Raw genomic sequence first — 21,282 nt, forward strand, 5'->3', positions numbered from 1 at the left:
GTGTTGGAAGAAATGTAACAGAATAATAGTTTATTCAGTTTATTTTCAGCGTACAGGGTAACTTCACAACTGTTTCCTTACTCAAGCCCCACAACAACCCTGAAAGCATTCATGAGGGGCATCCTCGCTACCATTCTACAGAAAGGCAGGGGAAAATGATGAGTTTGTGGGATCACACAGCCACGAGGTGGCGCTCCAGATTTGACCTTCATCTTCGGCCTCCCTCGGTCAGCACCCAGAACTCAGGGTGGGAAACTCAGGTGGGAAACGGGAAAGCCAACTCCTTGGGAAGGAAAGGTGGCTGATAGCATGGACAGTGGAGCCCAGGCGCAACCCCAGGCTGGCTGCGGAGCACGGTGTCGGCGGTGGGGCTGGCTCCAAGGTCTGTTCGTCCCTGCAGTGTAAATCCTGGGCTCCGATCAGCCCAGAAATGCTGTTTAATCAGTAACTAGACGACTTCTTTTATTACCCCACTCTTGGCTCCACTTTCAGGTATATGAGAGATCATCTTGCCTAACCCAGTCATTTTACTGATAAGGAGACTGAGGCTGAGAGACAGGGCGTGACTTGTCCAAAGTCACAAGGGAGGTGTTGCTGCTGCTGTTCATCACTAAGTCGTGTCTGACTCTTTGTGACCCCATGGACTGCAGCACGCCAGGCTTCCCGGTCCTTTAGCATCTCCCGGAGTTGACTCAAACTCATCTCCACTGAGTCGGTGATGTCATCAAACCATCTCAACCTATGTCCCCCTTTTCTCCTTTTGCCTTCAATCTTCCCCAGCATCAGGGTCTTTTCTAATGAGTCAGCTCTTCCCATCAGGTGGCCAAAGTATTGCAGCTTCAGTTTCAGTCCTTCCAATGAATATTCAGGACTGATTTCCTTTAGGATTGACTAATTGGATCTCCTTGTTGTCCAAGGGACTCTCAAGAGTCTTCTCCGACACCACAATTCGAAAGCATCAGTTCTTCAGCATTCAACCTTCTTTATGGTCCAACTCTTACATTTGTACGTTGACTATGGGAAAAACCATAGCTTTGACTCTATGGACCTTTGTTGGCAAAGTGATGTCTCCCTTCACAAAGGGAGTGAAGCCAGTAAAACAACAAAGAGGGATAAGCCACACCAACCCTTGTGGCTGGGGTTTTACAGATGCGTGGGACCGGGAGGCCCCCAGGGAAATAGGAGGCAGGCAGTTCCCACCAGCTCAGGCTCAATGGCAAACACAGTCTTCTCCCTACATGCGACCACCTCTACAGGCCAAAGAGCCAATGGAAGCGGGAGGATGTGCATGCCCACCTGGGCCTCTCCTTTCTCTTTCATAAAGTAAACACGTTCGCAGGTGCACACATAAAACCCAGTGCTGTGCTGTGAAGCAGGTGCTGGCCTACCACAAACAGAGGCCACACAACTCTCACAGCCTCTTCTCACCAGCCGGCTTGAGTCAGATCCTGGAGGCTCAAGGCCAGCTCAGACAAGAGAGTGAGGAATGACTTCCTGGAGAACAGACAGACATCATAGGTGCACACGGAGGGACTCACAGGTGCACACAAAGCTCCTGGAGGGATGACCCAGGGAGCGGGACACCAGGGCAAATCAGATCACCATCCTGTCCACCCGACTTCTTGGAGGGATTGAGGCGGGGGGTACCACCCAAAGACCAAGGAGGAAAGACATGTAAGCCCTGGAGAATATCCTATTTTCTGCCGGTTTAAAGCACATCAGTGCAAATGATGCCTATCCTCCCCAAAGTCAGGGATTGTCCAAAAACCAAATTTATAGAAGGTAAAAAGGAAAAGGCATATTTTATTTGATGCTATAGGAAAGATCCTTGTGGGCTTCCCTGGTGGCTCAGTGGTAAAGAACCCTCCTGCCAGTACAGGAGATGTGGGTTCGATTCCTGGATCAGGGAAGATCCCCTGGAGAAGGGAATGGCAACCCACTCCAGTATTCTTGCCTGGAGAATCCCATGGACAGAGGAGCCTGGAGGGCTACAGTTCATGGGGTCGCAAAGAGTTAGACACGACTGAGTGAACAACAGACCCTTGTGGCCACCCTACTCCTGTTAAGTACCAGACTCACCAGAGCTAAAAGCTACATGCTTAGCGAGCAAAACTGTGTCCAAATCAGCCTCAGAAGCCTCCTCTGGACAGCACCCTTTGCCCAGTTCCCCGAGTGCCCCTGGATGGGCTGGCACCACTGCTCGCCCACCAGGCCGGCTCTCCAACCGGCTCCAGGGACCAGCAGATCTAGAGCCAGCAGCTGCAGCTGGCAGCCCATTACGGTCCTTGCGGGAGAACAGCTACTGGTGAGTGCTTGTGTTTACAAACAGCAGAAAGGACAGTAATGACCCAAAAATCCACAGGAGATTCCAGTCAAAGCAGACAGAGAAGAAATAAATAGTCACACCAGGCTCTCCTTTTTAAGACTGTTCCTCATTTGGCCAAGGTTGGGTGTGATCTGTTGGGAAGGCAGCGGATGAAGCTGAGGCTTAAGAGGTCGCGGGCAGTCCTGGGAGGGGCCATGAAATGCCCTCACGTGATGCCTGATGACGTGCTCCTGCAACTGAGGATCAAGATCAAGGGGCAGAAGTGATGTCACTGGCTGCAGACACTGACCTGAGGCTAGACAGGGTGGCTGGCTTCATGCGCCACTCCCAGCTCCACCGTGAACTGCTGGTCACAGGTTCTGTGACTCAGTATACCCACCAGGTTGGATAGATTTCAATTCTTTTGTAAGAGTTATTTGTTTCTTTATTTTTGACTGTTCTGGGTCTTAATTGCACACAGGCTCTCTCAAGTTGAGGAGGGTGGTGGCTACTCTCTAGCGGCGGTGCACGGCTCTAGAGCATGGGCTCAGTAGTTGTAGCACACAGGTTAGCTGCTCTGCAACATGTAGGATCTTCCCAGACCAGGGATCGAACCTGTGTCCCCAGCATTGGCACATGGATTCTTAACAACTAGACCACCAGGGAAGCCCCAGATGGATGTCAATTCCATGATGAGAACCAGAAAATATCCGTGACATGGTTCAAACAAGAAAGCATGGTGTGCATGCCTGCAATCATTTCCCAAGGTGAGGGTCCATCTCGTGCGACTTTGAGATGCCTTTATTTTCAAGAGAAAAAGACAAAGCCAGCATAACTCTCTTGGCTACTCCCCAATGCCAGGTCAAGTTAGATCCTGGCCAGAGTCCCTAGAAACTCAGCATGGCTCAAGGCTACCAGAGATGACAGAGCAAGGAGTTAATTCCAAAACCTAACACTGTATTTGTCACCCTGGGAGATACTGAGCACAGTACAATACGTGGCACTGAGATACCAGGGGTGAACCTGGAGAAAGGCCCCTTCTTCAAGTTGCTAGTTATGAAGGGACCCTGTCTCCAGGCAGGAGGGGCCCTACTTAGATGCGCTCTCTCCAGTTTAATCAGCAGCATGGGCTTACCTGGTGGTCCAGTGGATAAGAATCCACTTTGCAATGCAAGGCATACTGGTTTGATCCCTGGTCCGAGAAGATCCCATATCGGGCAGCTAAGTCTGAATGCCACAACTCCTGAACCCAAGCTCTAGAGCCCACGAGCCCACAACTACTGAAGCCCACATACCCTAGAGCCTGTGAACAGAGAAGCCACTGCAATGAGAAGCCCGTGCACCTCAACTAGAGTAGTCCCCGCTCTCTGCAAGTAGAAAAAACCCAGGCGCAGCAACGAAGACCCAGCACAGCCAAAAAATAAATAAATAAATCTTAAAAAACCAGCACCCATCAAAAAAAAAATTCAAGCGGCTATAAGTAGAAAGCAGCCGACATGCAGGCTCTCAAGGGAAGGGACTTCACTCACTCTGCGGTCACTGCAGTCCCGGCCCCGCACAATGACCAGCACAGAGAGGACACTTGATCCGCTCATCACAGGATGACTGAAGCAACAAAGGAGAAGGGAAAAGACACCCATGTTGGAATCCACTCACTCACCAGCCCTGGGGCAACTGATTTCCCAAAGAAGCCAGATTCTCAAGGAACAGGAGGCTCCCCTCAATCGCACCACCCTAGCATTTCCCAGACTTGCCTGGTGTGAAAAATAATGATTAAAACACACCAGCAAAAGGAGCATAGTGCTTGCCCAGCATCCAGATCCCCTGGTCCCTCTCCTGGGAGGTTCCGATGCTGCGGAGCAGGGGCACCACCCCAGGATCTGCAAGCTTACCCCGCATCCCAGGTCATTCTCAGGAAATGGATCTGGAGAGTACCTGCCAGGCCACCTATCCTTTCCCGGAGGCTGCTGGCTGGACCCACCCACCTCCCCTCTCAGTGAGAGGAGCCCGCTAGCTGGGTCATGTCAGTTTCAGTCGGCCTATTTTAAGCAATCGCCTGGGATGCAAGGTACCTGCAAGAGGGGCTGGACTTGGCGCCCAAGCTCAGGGCCCTCCCACGACAGCTTATGAGTAGCACCCAGAAGTCCCGGAGGCTGCCAGCAGACACACACTGCCAGCCGAGGCTTGTCAGCAGCTGATGGACTCCCTGAGTTCTCTGCCTTCTTGTTGCTTGACCCCCTGACCCTTCCCTTTCAACCTGGTCACTTTTCTCAGCTGCTGACCTGCCAGGAAATGGGTGAGGCGGCGGGGCCCTACAGAGGATCCAGAATTACCTGCAGATCTGTGACCCCAAGGCATCCAGGAGAACAGAAAGCTGACTCAGAGCCAACGGCTCCCACTGGAGGAAATAAACCTAAACTCCGTACACCTGGTCAGAGCTGGACAGAAAGTTCCCAGAGTCTAACTCAGCCGACCGTGGGCACTGCGGGCACAGGACCTGGTGATTCTCTGCCAGTCACCGTCCAGCTCCTGCAGGTTTCACGCCTGTATCCCCTCCCCATTCCTGGCACTGCCCAGGGCCCCGGCTGGCCACACCACTGTGGCACCAGGACCACACACACCTGCAACCAGACTCGGCAGATACAAGCCTCTTCTTTCTTCTACGAGCGGTCGAGGTGGGTGGATTTCTACCCCTCCAATACTGGTCTGGGCGTGTTAACCTTGTCCTCAGCCAGGCGGCCCCCAGACCTGTGAGGAAGTAGGTTGGTGCCCACCCCACCACTGTGAAAGGCTCGGCTCACATCACCACCTCTGAAGCCCAATGTGTCCCCGAGGACAAAGCCAGGGCCCAGCCCCTCCAGGAAGTGTCTGTGGACCACCTCAGTCCACAGTCTTTGTCCCTGGGACCTCTCCTCCCTTAGACCCTTGGCATCAATGATATCCCCAGGGCACAGCGGGCAGACAGGCAGTCCTGGGAGGTCAGGCGTCCCAGTTTCCTCTTTCTACTGCTTCTCTCCCCCACACCCTCTACCCTTGACTTTGCCCAGGGTTAGAACCTGACTGACAGACTGACTGAAGGACTTCGTTCTTCACAGCCAGAATTAAGTAGCTTACCCAAGACAGGTTCCAAGGCCCAGGGAACTTTCCAGACTTGTCTCCACTCTCCGGGAAGGGGAGAGAAAGCTCAGTCTACACCCCAGGGATCAGCTGACAGCTCGCCAAGCTCTCTGGTGTCAGCCACCCCGTCACGTGCTATACCTTCAGCATCTAACTTTAGACCCTCCTGGTCTCTTCCTCTCCCAGTCCTCATTTAAATGCTCCCCCTCTTTTGTTATTCTAAGCAGAGAATTCTATCTCAGATGGGCTCCAAGATTCATAACAGAGCAGCACCCCTCAATACAGCCAGTCTCTTTGATCCCACAAACTTTGCCCTCACTGTGTCCTTTTTGGTCAGAAACCCTCTTCTGGGCCCAGCCACATCCACCTTTCTCCTGTCACCTGACCGGGAGCAGAAGTATCTGCCTGCAGGGGCAAAACCAGGCACATTGCCCCAGAAGCTGAACCAGAAAGAAACTGAACAAGAAACCAAGAAACTAACAAGACTAAGAAGCTAACGAAGGAGAAACTGAAGACTGAGGTTAAAGCAGCAATGTGTAATTTCTTTTCATCTTTCTTCTTTTTTCTCACTGAGCCCACATTCCAGTTTCATGGGATAGTGCTTTTTTAGTCGTTAACACTTTTGTTGAGATCACTGTAAATTCAAATGCAATCGTAAGAAATAATACCAAGATCCCTTGTACGCTTCACCCAGTCTCCCTCAACGGTAACATCTCATAAGACTATAACACTACGACACTGTTATAACCCACAGATCTGATTCAACTTTCCCATTTTACTTGTACTCATTATAATAAGTTCCATAAGATTTTATCACTGGTGTATGTCTGTGTATGTATATGTCTGTGTACCAACAGTCAGGATTCTGAACCAAGACTTCCCTGGCAGTCCAGTGGTTAAGACTCCTCGCTTTCAGCGCAGCAGGCGTGGATTCGACCCCACGGACTGTAACCCACCAGACTCCTCTGTCCGTGGGATTCTCCAGGCAAGAATACTGGAGTGGGCTGACATTTCCTTCTCCAGGGAATCTTCCTGATGCAGGGATTGAACACGAGTCTCCTGCATTACAGGCAAATTCTTTACCATCTGAGCCACCAGGAAGGCCCCAGGAATGTTAGAAAAGTGAAAGTGGGAAAGTGTTAGTTGCTCAGTCATTTCCGACTGTTTGCAACCCTATGGACTGCAGCCCGGCAGGCTCCTCTGTCCGTGGTATTCTCCAGGCACGAATGCCGGAGCGGGTTGTCATTTCCTTCTCCAGGGCCAGGAACATTAGCTCAACTACAAATCTAGCAGTTTGGGAGAAAGCACTGAATATGCAAACAAGAAAGTCCCATCACCAGAGAGAGGCCCCAGTCCACGACTACAACCCGTGCAAGGACAGAGCGAGGAGAGAACTCCGGATCCGTGTCCGGTCCCATCCCCCGGGGGCCACCCTTTCTGGGGAAAATAGCTTTTTCGGCTAGGGCCAGCATTACAAAGTTCTCCCTTCCCCCAGGGCACTCGGCATCACAATAGCCCAGATATTAGCATTGCAATAGAACCAGCCTGATTCCTCCCAGCTCCTCCAGCTCCAAGCAGCTACAGAAACACTCCTCTGGGTCTGCTCTTTGTCCAGCTCAAATGCTCAACTCAACCAACCATTCAAACTGTTTAAACCTCTGGTCATCTGGTGCCACTTCACAGGAGCAATGTTCCCGTTAAGACCTGGAACCCAGAATTCAGCAGCAGAATTCAAATGGGTCAGGGCTGTTCGTCAATTTCTTCCGCTAGCCCCTTGGCTCTGTTTCCATTCATTGTTCCATAACACAGGCAATTAGCACACATAAATACCACAAATAAAATAACAATACAGAATGACACATCCACTGGATGAAACTTTACACAGCAATCAAGAATAGTTTTTCAAAGAGTGGGAAAAAACTCTCTAAAATACAATGTTAACTGAAGAAAAACAAAGTCAGTGCTGGGCCCTTCCCACCCTTCCAAACTCCCGCTTAGGTGCCTCCTCTGAGACGCTCCCCAGGAAAGCCCTGCCCCTTCTGGTCTCCCCAGCGTCCCAAGCACAGCTCCAGGGGCAGTTGGTCAGCGCTCAAGGTCAACCACCTGCTCCTTAAGGATGGAGGTGGGGAGCGGGAGGGAGCCCTGTCTTGTTCCACAATCCCAGCATGCATAAAGATCTGTAATAAATGTGTGATGAATTAGTTCATTACAACCATGCCTTTAGCTGCAGAACAGGAAGAACATTATGATTCCATTTGGGAAAGAATACATGTACACATATATATTAATATGCATAAAAGTATTGGTTCATGCATAAAAGACCGGGAGAATAGAAATCAAACTATAGGGATTATGAAACCTGGGGGAGAGAATTTCAGAGGAATTTCACTGTGTATATTTCTACATTGTTCAAGTTTTAAAAAAAGTCCTGAGGCACCCCTGGTGGTCCAGTGGTTAAGAAACTGCCTGCCAATGAAGGAGACACAGGTTTCATCCACGGGTTCAATCCCTGGTCCGGGAAGATCCCACATGCAGTGGAGCAACTAACCCTGTGGTTCACAACTACTGAGCCCACGTGTGCTACTGAATCCCACTCACCCTAGAGCCCGTGTTCTGCAACAAGAGAAGCCACCGCAATGAGAAGTCTGCACACCGCAAGAAGAGTAGCCCCTGCTCACCACAACTAGAGAAAACCCGCACAGCCAAAAATAAATAAATGTCCTTTCCTAACTTCAATAATCAGAAAAAAGAAAGCAACTTTTTAATAGAAAATATACACAGGCAATACCAAGATATTAAAAAGCCTCTCTAGAGAATTCCCTGGTGTTCCAGCAGTTAGGACTGCACGCTTTCACTGCTGAGGGCCTGGGTTCAACCCCTGGTCAGGGTACTAAGATCCCACAAGCCGTGCGGTATGGCCAAAAATAAATAAAATATGAAAATAATTGTTTAAAGTATGACCAAGTAAAAAAGCTGGGGAGCGGGGAGATTTACTTGACATTTTAGGGAGACACATTACAGGCCTGGCTTCGTCAACTCAAAACTCTGGGTCTGCCATGACGCCCTGCTGGCTCCTTGGACTCCTTCGGTCCCAGCCGTGGGAGGCTGAAGGCTTGGCGTCGGCAGTCAGGGTGGTGCGCTCGCTCTCAGCAAAGCCGGACAGAGTGCTATTCTGCACGGCCTCTCCAGCAGGCAGCCCAGGGCCTTCTGACTCATGATTAAGTCATCCCAGGTGTCGGCCTTTCCCTCCCGGTAGGATGCCACCGACAGAGACGATTTCTCCAAGATCACGTCAGAGCTGTTTCGATATAAGAAACGACACAGGAAGGACGCAGGGGCAGCCCCAAGGGCACCGCCCTGAGCGACTTGGGTGCGTGAGGGTACCCTCTTGGGCACAGCTGTGCAGCGAGACACCCGTTCCTCCAGCCTGCAGTCCTCCACTGTGCCCAGCAGACAGGAGGCTGAGAGGCCTTCCAGAACATACACTGCACATATACAACCACACACTAGGTAAACCCCTGTACATGGCACAGACCGCACAGAGCATGCAACACATAAACAACCTGATTCGTTTCCTCTGGCAGGTGAAGTTCTTCTATTTTAAAATTCCCATTATGGGCTTCCCTGGCGGCTCAGTGGTATAGAGTCAGCCTGCCAGTGCAGGGCTTGACCCCTGGTCAGGGAGGATCCCACATGCAGCAGAGCAACTAAGACCTTGCACCGCAACTACCGAGCCTGTGCTCTAAGCCGGGGAGTCGAAACGACTGAGGCCCACGTGCCCTTGAGCTCCACACAAAAGAAGCCACCGCAATGAGAAATCCGTGCGCCGCAAGGAAGAGGAGCCCCCCCTCACCGCAACTAGAGAAAAGCCCGCACAGCAACGAAGACCCAGCACAGCCAAAAATAAATAAATTTAAAAAAAAAATTTTTTTTAATTCCCATAATGATTTTTAACCATGCATATCCTAAACAAAAGCTACATTTTTCAGCATCATCTCCAGTCGGTCTCCTGGTTTACCAGGTGAGGTTTACCAACCTCATCAAAGGAGAAACCAGTCAGGTGTGGTGTGAGAGGTCGGCAGTGGACCCATGTTGGCACCTGGGGCTCAGGACTCTGTCCAACCACGTGTCCCAGGGCTTTGCTGGGGATGTGCGTCAATCACCCACCCTTTGGAATACAATTGTACAATGGCTTTGCGTTAAGGCCGTAGACTTTGAAGTCGCACAGATCTAGGTTTGAACTCTCACTCTGCCTCTAACTGCCTTTCAGCCATTCCATTCAGTTCAGTTCTGTCACTCAGTCATGTCCGACTCTTGGTGACCCCATGGACTGCAGCACGCCAGGCTTCCCTGTCCATCACCAACTCCTGGAGCTTGCTCAAACTCACGTCCATTGAGTCGGGGATGCCATCCAACCATCTCATCCTCTGTCATCCCCTTCTCCTCCTGCCTTCAATCTTGTCCAGCATCAGAGTCTTTTCCAATGAGTCAGTTCTTTCCATCAGGTGGCCAAAGTACTGGAGTTTCAGCTTCAGCATCAGTCCTTCCAATGAACATTCAGGACTGAGTTCCTTTAGGATGGACTGGCTGGATCTCCTTGCAGTCCAAAGGACTCTCAAGAGTCTTCTCCAACACCACAGTTCGAAGGTATCAATTCTTCAGCACTCAGCTTTCTTTACAGTCCAACTCTCACATCCATACATGACTACTAGAAAAACCATAGCTTTGACTAGACAGACCTTTGTCGGCAAAGTAATATCTCTGCTTTTTAATATGCTTTCTAGGTTGGTCATAGCTTTTCTTCCAAGGAGCAAGTGTTTTTTAAATTCATGGCTGCAGTCACCATGGCTGCAGTGATTCTGGAGCCCCCAAAAATAGTGTCTCACTGTTTCCATTGTTTCCCCATCTGTTTGATAGGACTGGATGCCACGATCTTCGGTTTTTGAATGTTGAGTTTTAAGTCAGCTTTTTCACTCTCCTCTTTCACCTTCATCAAGAGTTTCTTTAGTTCCTCTTCACTTTCTGCCATTAGAGTGGTATCATCTGCACATCTGAGGTTGATATTTCTCCTGGCAATCTTGATTCGAACATGTGCGTCATCTAGCCCAGCATTTCGCATGATGTACTCTGTACATAAGTTAAATATGCAGGGTGACAATATACAGCCTTGACTTACTCCTTTCCTAATTGGGAACCAGTCTGTTCCATGTCCGGTTCTAACTGTTGCTTTGTGAGTTGCATACAAATTTCTCAGGAGGCAGGAAAGGTGGTCTGGTATTCCCATCCCTTGAAGAATTTTTCACAGTTTGTTGTGATCTACACAATCAAAGGCTTTGGCGCAATCAATAAAGCAGAAGTAGATGTTTTCCTGGAACTTTCTTGCTTTTTCAATGATCCAGCAGATGTTGGCAATTTGATCTCTGGTTCCTCTGCCTTTTCTAAATCCAGCTTGAACATTCAGAAGTTCACACTTCACGTACTGTTGAAGCCTGGCTTGGAGAATTTTGAGCATTACTTTGCTAGCATGTGAGATGATTGCAATTGTGCGGTAGTTTGAACATTCTTTGGCATTGCCTTTCTTTGGGACTGGGCCATTATGAAAACCTTTTGAATCTCAGTACTGTCATCTGTAGGGGCTTCCCAGGTGGCGCAGTGGTAAACAATTCACCTCCCAAGGCAGGAGACACAAGACACACAGATTTGATCCCTGGTGGGGAAGATCCCCTGGAGGAGGAGATGGCAATCCACTCCAATATTCTTCCTTGGAGACTCCCATGGACAGAGGAGCCTGGTGGGCTACAGTCCATGGGGTCACAAAGAATCAGACACGACTGAGCAACTGAATACACATGGTCATCTATAAATTAGGCATTTTTCTCCTATGGTTGCTGTGAGGATAAGAAAGAATAAACCAAAGTGTTCGTATTTAGTGATGGGTAGTAATGACTGTCATCCTATTCTTCACCGTTCACCACCATCACCACCAACTCAAGAGAACAAAGGATCCAAGATTCTGAGCCGTTAGTCAACCATCACAAGGGTTCTAAATTCTGTTGCTAAGCGTAGAAGAACAAGCAAATTCTGAAAACGTGAGCTTCCAAGATGGAATTCTCAGTAGGAATCTGCTTCTAGAAAAGTTCTTAGCAAAGAAAAAAGGGCAAATACTGCCCACAAACATTGAGCAAACCCCAAACACTCTTCTCACCACTGCCAGCCCGGGTGAGAGTTCCATGAGCCTCTCAGAAGTTCCCAGTGACCCTTCCTGTACTACCAAATGGTTATTATAAATGTGTTCAGTCCCAGAAAGTCCCAAGAAGAAAAATCCATTTTCTTACCAAATCAAATCAGCCCTCACCCTTAGTGCTTCATCCCTTTCTGAGCCCACTGGGCTACTAGCCCTGTATTTCACTAAGGCAGTCCAAGTGGAATACAGCAATGCCAGCCTGGCTTGGGTTCAAATCCTGATCTCACCATTGTTTCGCTCTGTGACCTCAGGCAAGTTACTTAGCCTCTCTGCGCTCCACTTCCTTCACTTATAAAAGGATAATAATAGTACTGATGCTAAGAGGTATAATACATGGTCCATGCTCAATAAACTCGGCAATGATTAGTATTCTGAACACTCCAGCAGCATGCATGTGGCCAGAAGCCACATCTTTGGGACCTGGGCTCCTTGGGGGCTTGTCACACAGTCACCACTTTTCTAAGAATAGACTTTCTCTTTTAGGAGACATGAGCCAATAGCCTGGGCAGAACCACAGGCCAGAGAAGGAGATGGCACCAGAGGAACTCCAGAACCACGGCAGCCACAGACCACAGCTGGCCGCGAAAGGTGGAGGAAGGGGGCTGTGATGAGATGCACCCCCACCAAGGAGCCAGCTCATGGCGACTCCCAGGGGTTTGCAGGCGACACAGCCTTCTTCCTTGGGCAGCTGTCAAGCTAGTGTCATCTTCTCTTACCCTCAGTTTTCCCGTGTTCTGAATGAAGGCCATGGATTTCCAGGTCTTCCCAGGACCGAGGTGGAGGGAAGGCTGGGTAAGAGCTGAGGAACACAGGCTTCCTGTCCATTCACAGCACCCAGGTCTCAGTACCCCGCCAACCCCCCACAGCACACACTTCTCAGCACAGGGCCTTCCCCTTCCGGAGGGGCCAGCACAGAACCGAGAAAGAAGGAAGTGCTTACAGTTCTGTTTTGTGTGGTAGGAGGCAGAAAGGGTCGAGTAGCCAGTCTCAGCACCATTTCCCCTTCCCAGGAGGACCTTGTTCATAGAAGCCAAGTAAAGGGAGGAGAAATAAAGACTGGAAGAGGGTCTCCATCACTGGGGGGACATTCCCTGTGTTCCAGAGACAGGCCACAAACCTGTACACCAGGCTGAACCTTATAAAAGGCTTGCATGTAAATTATCCCTTTAAATCTGTGCAACAAGCCTGTAACATACATATCATTCTTATAACATAGAAACTGAAGCATAGAAAGATTAGGTAACATCTCTGAGATCACCTGGAGGGAAAGCAGTGGCATCAGGTCTTGGCTCCACATTAAATATTGCTGTCACCACGTCACAGGTGGCTCTGGCTATAATTCACCTACCCTGGTCCTTCAAGCCTGAGTCAGACACCCCTCCTAAGTGGCCCCCCAGCTTCTCCAGAACCCAGTTCTTACCATGAAGAATCAAATATCTCTATGCTACACTATGGCATCACCAACTCAATGGACATGAGTTTGAGCAAACTCTGGCACACAGTGAATGACAGAGGAGCCTGGTGTGCTGCGGTCCATGGAATCGCAGAATCAGACACAAGTCAGCAACTGAAACAATAACAGCGCTACACCCTACTGGGCGGTCCCTGAAGGCAGAGATTGTGTGGCTGGGCTCTCCCTCAGGACACTTGCTCTGTCGACGGGCCCCCAATAACTATCTGTCATGTGGATGACCAACTAACAAAGAGAGGAGACCCTGAGAATAGCCAGAGCTGCAGAGCCTGGCCCCTGAGACATCTGATTTTGACCCCACCAAATCTGCTCTCCTAATCCTGGTCTCCGCATGCCGAGGGGACACTGAGTCTCACCCGGGCAACACCGACTTGAGAAAGAACCAAGGACTCCTTCCAAGCAGCTGCCTGATCACCATCTAAGGTTCGACTGGGGCCAAGACAGCCAGTGAGGCAGGCTTCCCAGTTACCGTCAGTGTCCATGATGACTGACATCCGTGCCCCTACTTGCATGCAGGCTGGGCTCATGGTCCCCAGACAGGACATGTACATCAGGTCTCTGCAAACACTGGGGAACACAAAGATGGCCACCTCCCACTGAATAGTAATAGGATCAGGTGGAGGGCGCTGGGGCCACAGTCATCAGCCTTGGGAAGGAGGCAGCCAGATCCGAGCATCACCAAACAGAACCTTTCTCCTGCCATGAAGGGATGGAAGTGGCCAGGAGAAAGGAACGCAAAAGCAAAAGTGCTTCTGAGGGACTCAGCATGACCCAGACTGGCTCTGCTAACGCAGAGGACAAACCCAGGGGCAGCGGCTACGCTCCTGGTCAGAAGACAGCCGAGGCAGAGTCCGCAGACCCTGGCTGCAAACATGGCAGGGTGATCAGAGTGTGAGAGAACTGGGGAAGCATGAAGCAGGAAGGCACAAGGGGAGACTTCCTGGAGAAACTGAAATGAGCTTTGGGCACAGCAAGCTACTTCCTTCAGGACTGTGTTAAATAACCGCTCAGTCATGTCTGACTCTTTGCAACTCCATGGACTATAGTCCACCAGGCTCCTCTGTCCATGGGATTTGCTGGGCAAGAATACTGGAGTGGGCAGTCATTTCCTTCTCCAAAGGATCTTCCCATCCCAGGGATTGAACCTGGGTTTCCTGCATTGTAGGCAGATTCTTTGCTGTCTGAGCCACCAGGGGAGCCCAGAGTCATGTCTAATTTTCATGCACATCTCTTAGCATGGCTCTCAAGAGCATAAGGGCCTCCAGGGAAATAACCAGATCTAATTTGTCTTTGAGCGCCCAGCCCAAGACCAGGACACCATACTGCTGGTTCCAAGGAGCTTGGCAGGAGGAAAGATGCAGTGATCCACGTGGGAGAAAATGGCAGAACTGGCGTGGAGAATGATGAGCTTCACGGAAGGTGAGAAATGAGGAGGGACCAAAGAGGAAGGAAGTGAGGGCTGACGGGTGGCCATGGGAGCTCAAAGGCCAGTGTGGCATGTGGGCAGTGTCAGCTGGAGAGGGTCCCTGAAAGGGAAGTGAGGAAGAAGGAGGGAAGAAAAAACAGTCCTGAAATAACACCACCAGACAGCGGGCTCTCTGCTGAGAAGGCAGGACTCTAGAGCTCCTCTAACAGGCAATTATCAGGGATTCGCAAACACGGGAATTACGGGAAGGAAACATCCGCCGCCAGCAGCGCAGACAACTGGCCACAGACCCCAGCCTCCAGACTGGGTGCTGAGTCCTGCTTCCTCCCGCACAGGGTGGACAAGTGGAGAAAAGAGTGCCCACCTCAGTTGTGATTGGTGGCTCAGAGCACCAGGGCAGACCCAGAATCTAGTCTTTGGCAAGCTCCCTCAGTCCACATGCCACTGGAGAAACAGATTGGTCTGTGAGACCTCCCAAATCAGGCCCGATGTGGGCCCAACCACGGAGTGCAGGCCAGTAGAGGAGCTCACTCTGTGGCCCCAGGATCTCGGGGGAGAGGAGGACCGGCCCATGTTTGCAGAGCCCCACGTCTCAGCAGCCCTCAGTGCTGGTGACCTGGTGTGCAGGGGATGCTGGGGGCCCCACTACAAGGAGGTGGAGGCCTGGCTGCCAGTCCTGCCTGGGCACTGCCACCTAGGGTGCCCTTTTACTGCCATCAGTTAAGAAACTAACAATCCATTTCCACTCTCTGTGGTAAGATTTAATGTTTTCAAGTTCCCAACTCATTAGAAAAGCCCCTGAGGCTGGGAAAGATTGAAGGCAGAAGGAGAAGAGGGGGCGACAGAGGATGAGATGGTTGGATGACATCACCAATCCAATGGACATGAGTTTGAGCAAACTCCAGGAGATGGTGAAGGACAGGGAAGCCTGGAGACCTGCAGTGCATGGGGTCGCAAAGAGTCAGACACGACTGAGCGGGACAGGGCTGAGCGACTGAACAACAGCAACAAAGATTCTTTCCGCCAAACGAGAGCTCCCTGCTTCAGGGTCTCCAACAGGTTCAAGACACAGGTTCCAGACACAGGTTCCCACTTCCTTCCCAAAGGCCTCCATCCGCCTTCCGAGAAGACCAACCAAGCCCCACCCTGGAGTCCTAAACTCCAGGTTCTATGGCAACCGAAGTTCCGGGCTCCCGATTGCCCTCTGCCAGGCGGGGCTCAGATGCCTTCTGACCAGCAAGACAAGAGCAAATTCCCGCAGAGACCAAGGATTCCAGAACGCCAGAGCCGCCTGGAAACTTCCCTCCCCGGCCCAAAGCCCCGCTCACAGCCTGCGCCGCGGCTTCCTTACCGAGGCGCAGGGACAGCGCGGAGATAACCAGGTGCCGAGACGAGCCCACTTCCAGGCCAGGGAACTGCCCGGGGTTGGGGTCGGGGAGAGGGCCGGGGTAGGGGACCGCGGGGCTGAGCCGAAGGTCCGGCCAGGCACCCGCCAAGCAGGAAATTCCACCTGTCGGGCCGGCGCCGCGGCCACAAACCGGCAGCGCAGCGGCTCCCTCGGCCGAGACAAGCGCGGCGCTGCCGGTTCCCCGGTCCCCCTGGTCCCCCCAGCGCCCAAACACCCCCCGATTCCCACCCCCCGATTCCCTGGCCCCCCGGCCGCCCCTCGGAGCCCCCCGACCCCCCGCGCGTCCCGCCTCGACGGCGCCCGCGCCGCCCACCTCCGGCCGCAAGGTGTACTTGAATCCAGCGCCGAGGTCACCGGAGCCGCCTGCGCCCCTGCGCGCCCGCTCGCTCTTCATGGTCCCGGAAGCCGTGGGGCTCTAGCCATCGCCGGGGGGCCGGGGCCGGGGCGCGGGACTGGCCTCGTTCAGATCGCAGGCCCAGCGCTCCGGCCGCCTAGGCTCTGCCCGGCCCTTCCTGTCGCGCGCAGGTAGTTTCAGGGTGTGGCTCCCGGATCGCCCCGCCCCGACCGCCGCGCCGCCGCACCTTCTCGGCCGGTGCCCTCCCCACCCTCGCCCCCGCCCCTCCCCACTCCTGCCCCATCTCTGCCCCCTCCCCTCCCCCTTTCCTTGCCCCCACCCCATCTCCGCCCCCACCCACCGGGCTCGCGGCTGCCTCCTCCCCTGGGGAACCGGGAAGCACCGCCACCTCCTGAAGGTGGTGGAGCCGCCAGGCTGACTACCTGCCCCGTGGTGGCCCTCGGCTCGCACTGTGCCCCGCACCGAAGAGGCTGCGGGAAGGATCGAGTGATGGCGAAACAACCGCCCTGCCCTCCTCCTCGCCTACAAGTGGCCCTTTCCGCTGGAAGACAGCCTCCCAGCCGCCTCTCGGAGGCCCACCACGATTTCTCTCCGTCCCTGCCTCCCTCCATCTTCAAACTCTCCCCACCTAGCTCCACATCCAGGTCCCACGTAGAACCCCTCCAGATCAGATCAGTCGCTGAGTCGTGTCCGACTCTTTGCGACCCCATGAATCGCAGCAAGCCAGGCCTCCCTGTCCATCACCAGCTCCCGGAGTTCACTCAGACTCACGTCCATCGAGTCGGTGATTCCATCCAGCCATCTCATCCTCTGTCGTCCCCTTCTCCTCCTGCCCCCAATCCCTCCCAGCATCAGAGACTTTTCCAATGAGTCAACTCTTCACATGAGGTGGCCAAAGTACTAGAGTTTCAGCTTTAGAATCATTCCTTCCAAAGAAATCCCAGGGCTGATCTCCTTCAGAATGGACTGGTTGGATCTCCTTGCAGTCCAAGGGACTCTCAAGAGTCTTCTCCAACACCACAGTTCAAAAGCATCAATTCTTCAGCGCTCAGCCTTCTTCACAGTCCAACTCTCACATCCATACATGACCACAGGAAAAACCATAGCCTTGACTAGACGAACCTTTGTTGGCAAAGTAATAATGTCTCTGCTTTTGAACATGCTATCTAGGTTGGTCATAACTTTCCTTCCAAGGAGTAAGCGTCTTTTAATTTCATGGCTGCAGTCACCATCTGCAGTGATTTTGGAGCCCAGAAAAATAAAGTCTGACACTGTTTCCACTGTTTCCCCATCTATTTCCCATGAAGTGATGGGACCGGATGCCATGATCTTCGTTTTCTGAATGTTGAGCTTTAAGCCAACTTTTTCACTCTCCACTTTCACTTTCATCAAGAGGCTTTTGAGTTCCTCTTCACTTTCTGCCATAAGGGTGGTGTCGTCTGCATATCTGAGGTGGTTGATATTTCTCCCGGCAATCTTGATTCCAGCTTGTGTTTCTTCCAGTCCAGCGTTTCTCATGATGTACTCTGCATATAAGTTAAATAAACAGGGTGACAATATACAGCCTTGACGAACTCCTTTTCCTATTTGGAACCAGTCTGTTGTTCCATGTCCAGTTCTAACTGTTGCTTCCTGACCTGCATACAAATTTCTCAAGAGGCAGATCAGGTGGTCTGGTATTCCCATCTCTTTCAGAATTTTCCATAGTTTCTTGTGATGCACACAGTCAAAGGCTTTGGCATAGTCAATAAAGCAGAAATAGATGTTTTTCTGGAACTCTCTTGCTTTTTCCATGATCCAGCATATGTTGGCAATTTGATCTTTGGTTCCTCTGCCTTTTCTAAAACCAGCTTAAACATCAGGAAGTTCACAGTTCACATATTGCTGAAGCCTGGCTTGGAGAGTTTTGAGAATTACTTTACTAGCTTGTGAGATGAGTGCAATTGTGCGGTAGTTTGAGCATTCCTTGGCATTGCCTTTCTTTGGGATTGGAATGAAAACTGACCTTTTCCAGTCCTGTGGCCACTGCTGAGTTTTCCAAATTTGCTGGCATATTGAGTGCAGCACTTTCACAGCATCATCTTTCAGAATTTGGAACAGCTCAACTGGAATTCCATCACCTCCACTAGCTTTGTTTGTAGTGATGCTTTCTAAGGCCCACTTGACTTCACATTCCAGGATGTCTGGCTCTAGGTCAGTGATCACACCATCGTGATTATTTGGGTCGTGAAGGTCTTTTTTGTACAGTTCTTCTGTGTATTCTTGCCATCTCTTCTTAATATCTTCTGCTTCTGTTAGGTCCATACCTTTTCTGTCCTTTATCGAGCCCATCTTTGCATGAAATGTTCCTTTGGTATCTCTGATTTTCTTGAAGAGATCTCTAGTTTTTCCCATTCTGTTGTTTTCCTCTATTTCTTTGCATTGATCGCTGAAGAAGGCTTTCTTATCTCTTCTTGCTATTCTTTGGAACTCTGCATTCAGATGTTTATATCTTTCCTTTTCTCCGTTGCTTTTCGCTTCTCTTCTTTTCACAGCTATTTGTAAGGCCTCCCCAGACAGCCATTTTGCTTTTTTGCATTTCTTTTCCATGGGAATGGTCTTGATCCCTGTCTCCTGTACAATGTCACGAACCTCATTCCATAGTTCATCAGACACTCTATCTATCAGATCTAGGCCCTTAAATCTATTTCTCACTTCCACTGTATAATCATAAGGGGTTTGATTTAGGTCATACCTGAATGATCTAGTGGTTTTCCCTACTTCCTTCAATTTAAGTCTGAATTTGGCAATAAGGAGTTCATGGTCTGAGCCACAGTCAGCTCCTGGTCTTGTTTTTGCTGACTGTATAGAGCTTCTCCATCTTTGGCTGCAAAGAATATAATCAATCTGATTTCGGTGTTGACCATTTGGTGATGTCCATGTGTAGAGTCTTCTCTTGTGTTTTTGGAAGAGGGTGTTTGTTATGACCAGTGCATTTTCTTGGCAAAACTCTATTAGTCTTTGCCCTGCTTCATTCCATATTCCAAGGCCAAATTTGCCTGTTACTCCAGGTGTTTCTTGACTTCCTACTTTTGCATTCCAGTCCCCTATAATGAAAAGGACATCTTTTTGGGGTGTTAGTTCTAAAAGGTCTTGTAGGTCTTCATAGAACCGTCCAACGTCAGCTTCTTCAGCATTACTGGTTGGGGCATAGACTTGGATTACTGTGATATTGAATGGTTTGCCTTGGAAACAAACAGAGATCATTCTGTCGTTCTTGAGATTGCATCCAAGTACTGCATTTCAGACTCTTTTGTTGACCGTGATGGCTACTCCATTTCTTCTGAGTGATTCCTGCCCACAGTAGTAGATATAATGGTCATCTGAGTTAAATTCACCCATTCCAGTCCATTTCAGTTTGCTGATTCCTGGAATGACAACATTCACTCTTGCCATCTTTTGTTTGACCACTTCCAATTTGCCTTGATTCATGGACCTGACATTCCAGGTTCCTATGCAATAACAGAACCCAAACAAAACCCAGGACCGCCCCTGGGCCAGCCTGCCGCTCCAGCCACTGCCCTCGGTCCCTCCTGCCAGCAGCTGCCCACCCAGCTCTCCCCAAGTTCCTCAACCCCGTGCCCTCTTCTCTGTCCTGGGCTCCGTCACCCATCCACAGCATCTGATACCCATAGATCCAGGCCTCCAATGCCCACCTTACCTGGTTCAGGCCTCCAATGCCCACCTTCCCTGGATTGTAGTCCTATGTTCTTGCCCCTAAACATCAAGGTTCCTAAAGCTCTCTCTTTCAGCCTCTTTTTCCTCTACACTTTCTCAGCAACTCATCTTGTGGTTTCAAGGAGGTAAATCTGGGATTCCCCTGGTGGTCCAGTGGCTGAGATTCAGGGGGCTGGGGTCGATCCCTGGTCAGGGAACTAGATCCCACGTGCTGCAATTAAGACCTGGTGAAGCCAAATAAATATTTTTAAAACCCCACAAAGCCAACATGCCCTGCATTGTTAAAATAACTTAAAAAGGAGGTAAGTCAATGGCAGTACTCCAGTACTCTTGGCTGGAAAATCCCATGGATGGAGGAGCCTAGTAGGCTGCAGTCCCTGGGGTCACTAAGAGTCGGACATGACTGAGTTGCTTCACTTTCACATTTCACTTTTATGCATTGGAGAAGGAAATGGCAACCCACTCCAGTGTTCTTGCCTGGAGAATCCCAGGGATGGGGGAGCCTGGCGGGCTGCCATCTATGGGGTGTCACAGAGTCAGACACGACTGAAGCGACTCAGCAGCAGCAGCAAGTCTGCCTTCCTAGCACTGACATTACAAAAGAGTGGCAATCTGGCATTAACAGTTCTTTGGGAACTTCTCCGTGCTCTACTGGTATTACACAGCCAACAAGTAATACTGAGCACAGACTGTGTACTGAGTCTTGCTCTAGGTACTGGGAGACAAGAGTAAACAAAATAAAAGCCCTCCTTTGCAGCCAGCAAAGGTCCGTCTAGTCAAAGCTATGGTTTTTCCAGTAGTCATCTATGAATGTGAGAGTTGGACTATCAGGCAATCCCACTGCTGGGCATACACACTGAGGAAACCAGAAGGGAAAGAGACACGTGTACCCCAGTGTTCATCGCAGCACTGTTTATAATAGCCAGGACATGGAAGCAACCTAGATGTGCATCAACAGATGAATGGATAATAAAGCTGTGGTACATATACACAATGGAGTATTACTCAGCCATTAAAAAGAATACATTTGAATCAGTTCTAATGAGATGGATGAAACTGGAACCTATTATACAGAGTGAAGTAAGCCAGAAAGAAAAACACCAATACAGTATACTAACGCATATATATGGAATTTAGAAAGATGGTAACAATAACCCTGTGTACGAGACAGCAAAAGAGACACTGATGTATAGATCAGTCTTATGGACTCTGTGGGAGAGGGAGAGGGTGAGGAGATTT

General features: G+C 50.7%; 1 protein-coding gene across 4 annotated transcripts in view; it reads right to left on the reverse strand.

Moving 5' to 3' along the window:
* Positions 1 to 16,501, reverse strand: part of ST14 (ST14 transmembrane serine protease matriptase) — a 38,090-nt gene extending 21,589 nt beyond the window's left edge. For 2 of the 4 annotated variants that reach the window (XM_070365114.1, XM_070365113.1), the window contains exon 1: positions 16,285 to 16,501. In XM_070365114.1, the coding sequence (XP_070221215.1) occupies positions 16,285 to 16,365 (81 nt within the window). In that variant the 5' untranslated portion in view covers positions 16,366 to 16,501. Of the gene's footprint in view, positions 1 to 3,834; positions 3,911 to 12,382; positions 12,486 to 16,284 lie in introns of those variants that run through there. The other 2 variants (XM_070365115.1, XM_005887529.3) reach the window with 2 other exon arrangements.
* Between the last annotated feature and the right edge of the window lie 4,781 nt (positions 16,502 to 21,282).

The sequence above is a fragment of the Bos mutus genome, chromosome 29 (genome assembly GCF_027580195.1).
Source record: "Bos mutus isolate GX-2022 chromosome 29, NWIPB_WYAK_1.1, whole genome shotgun sequence".
NCBI lineage: Eukaryota > Metazoa > Chordata > Mammalia > Artiodactyla > Bovidae > Bos > Bos mutus.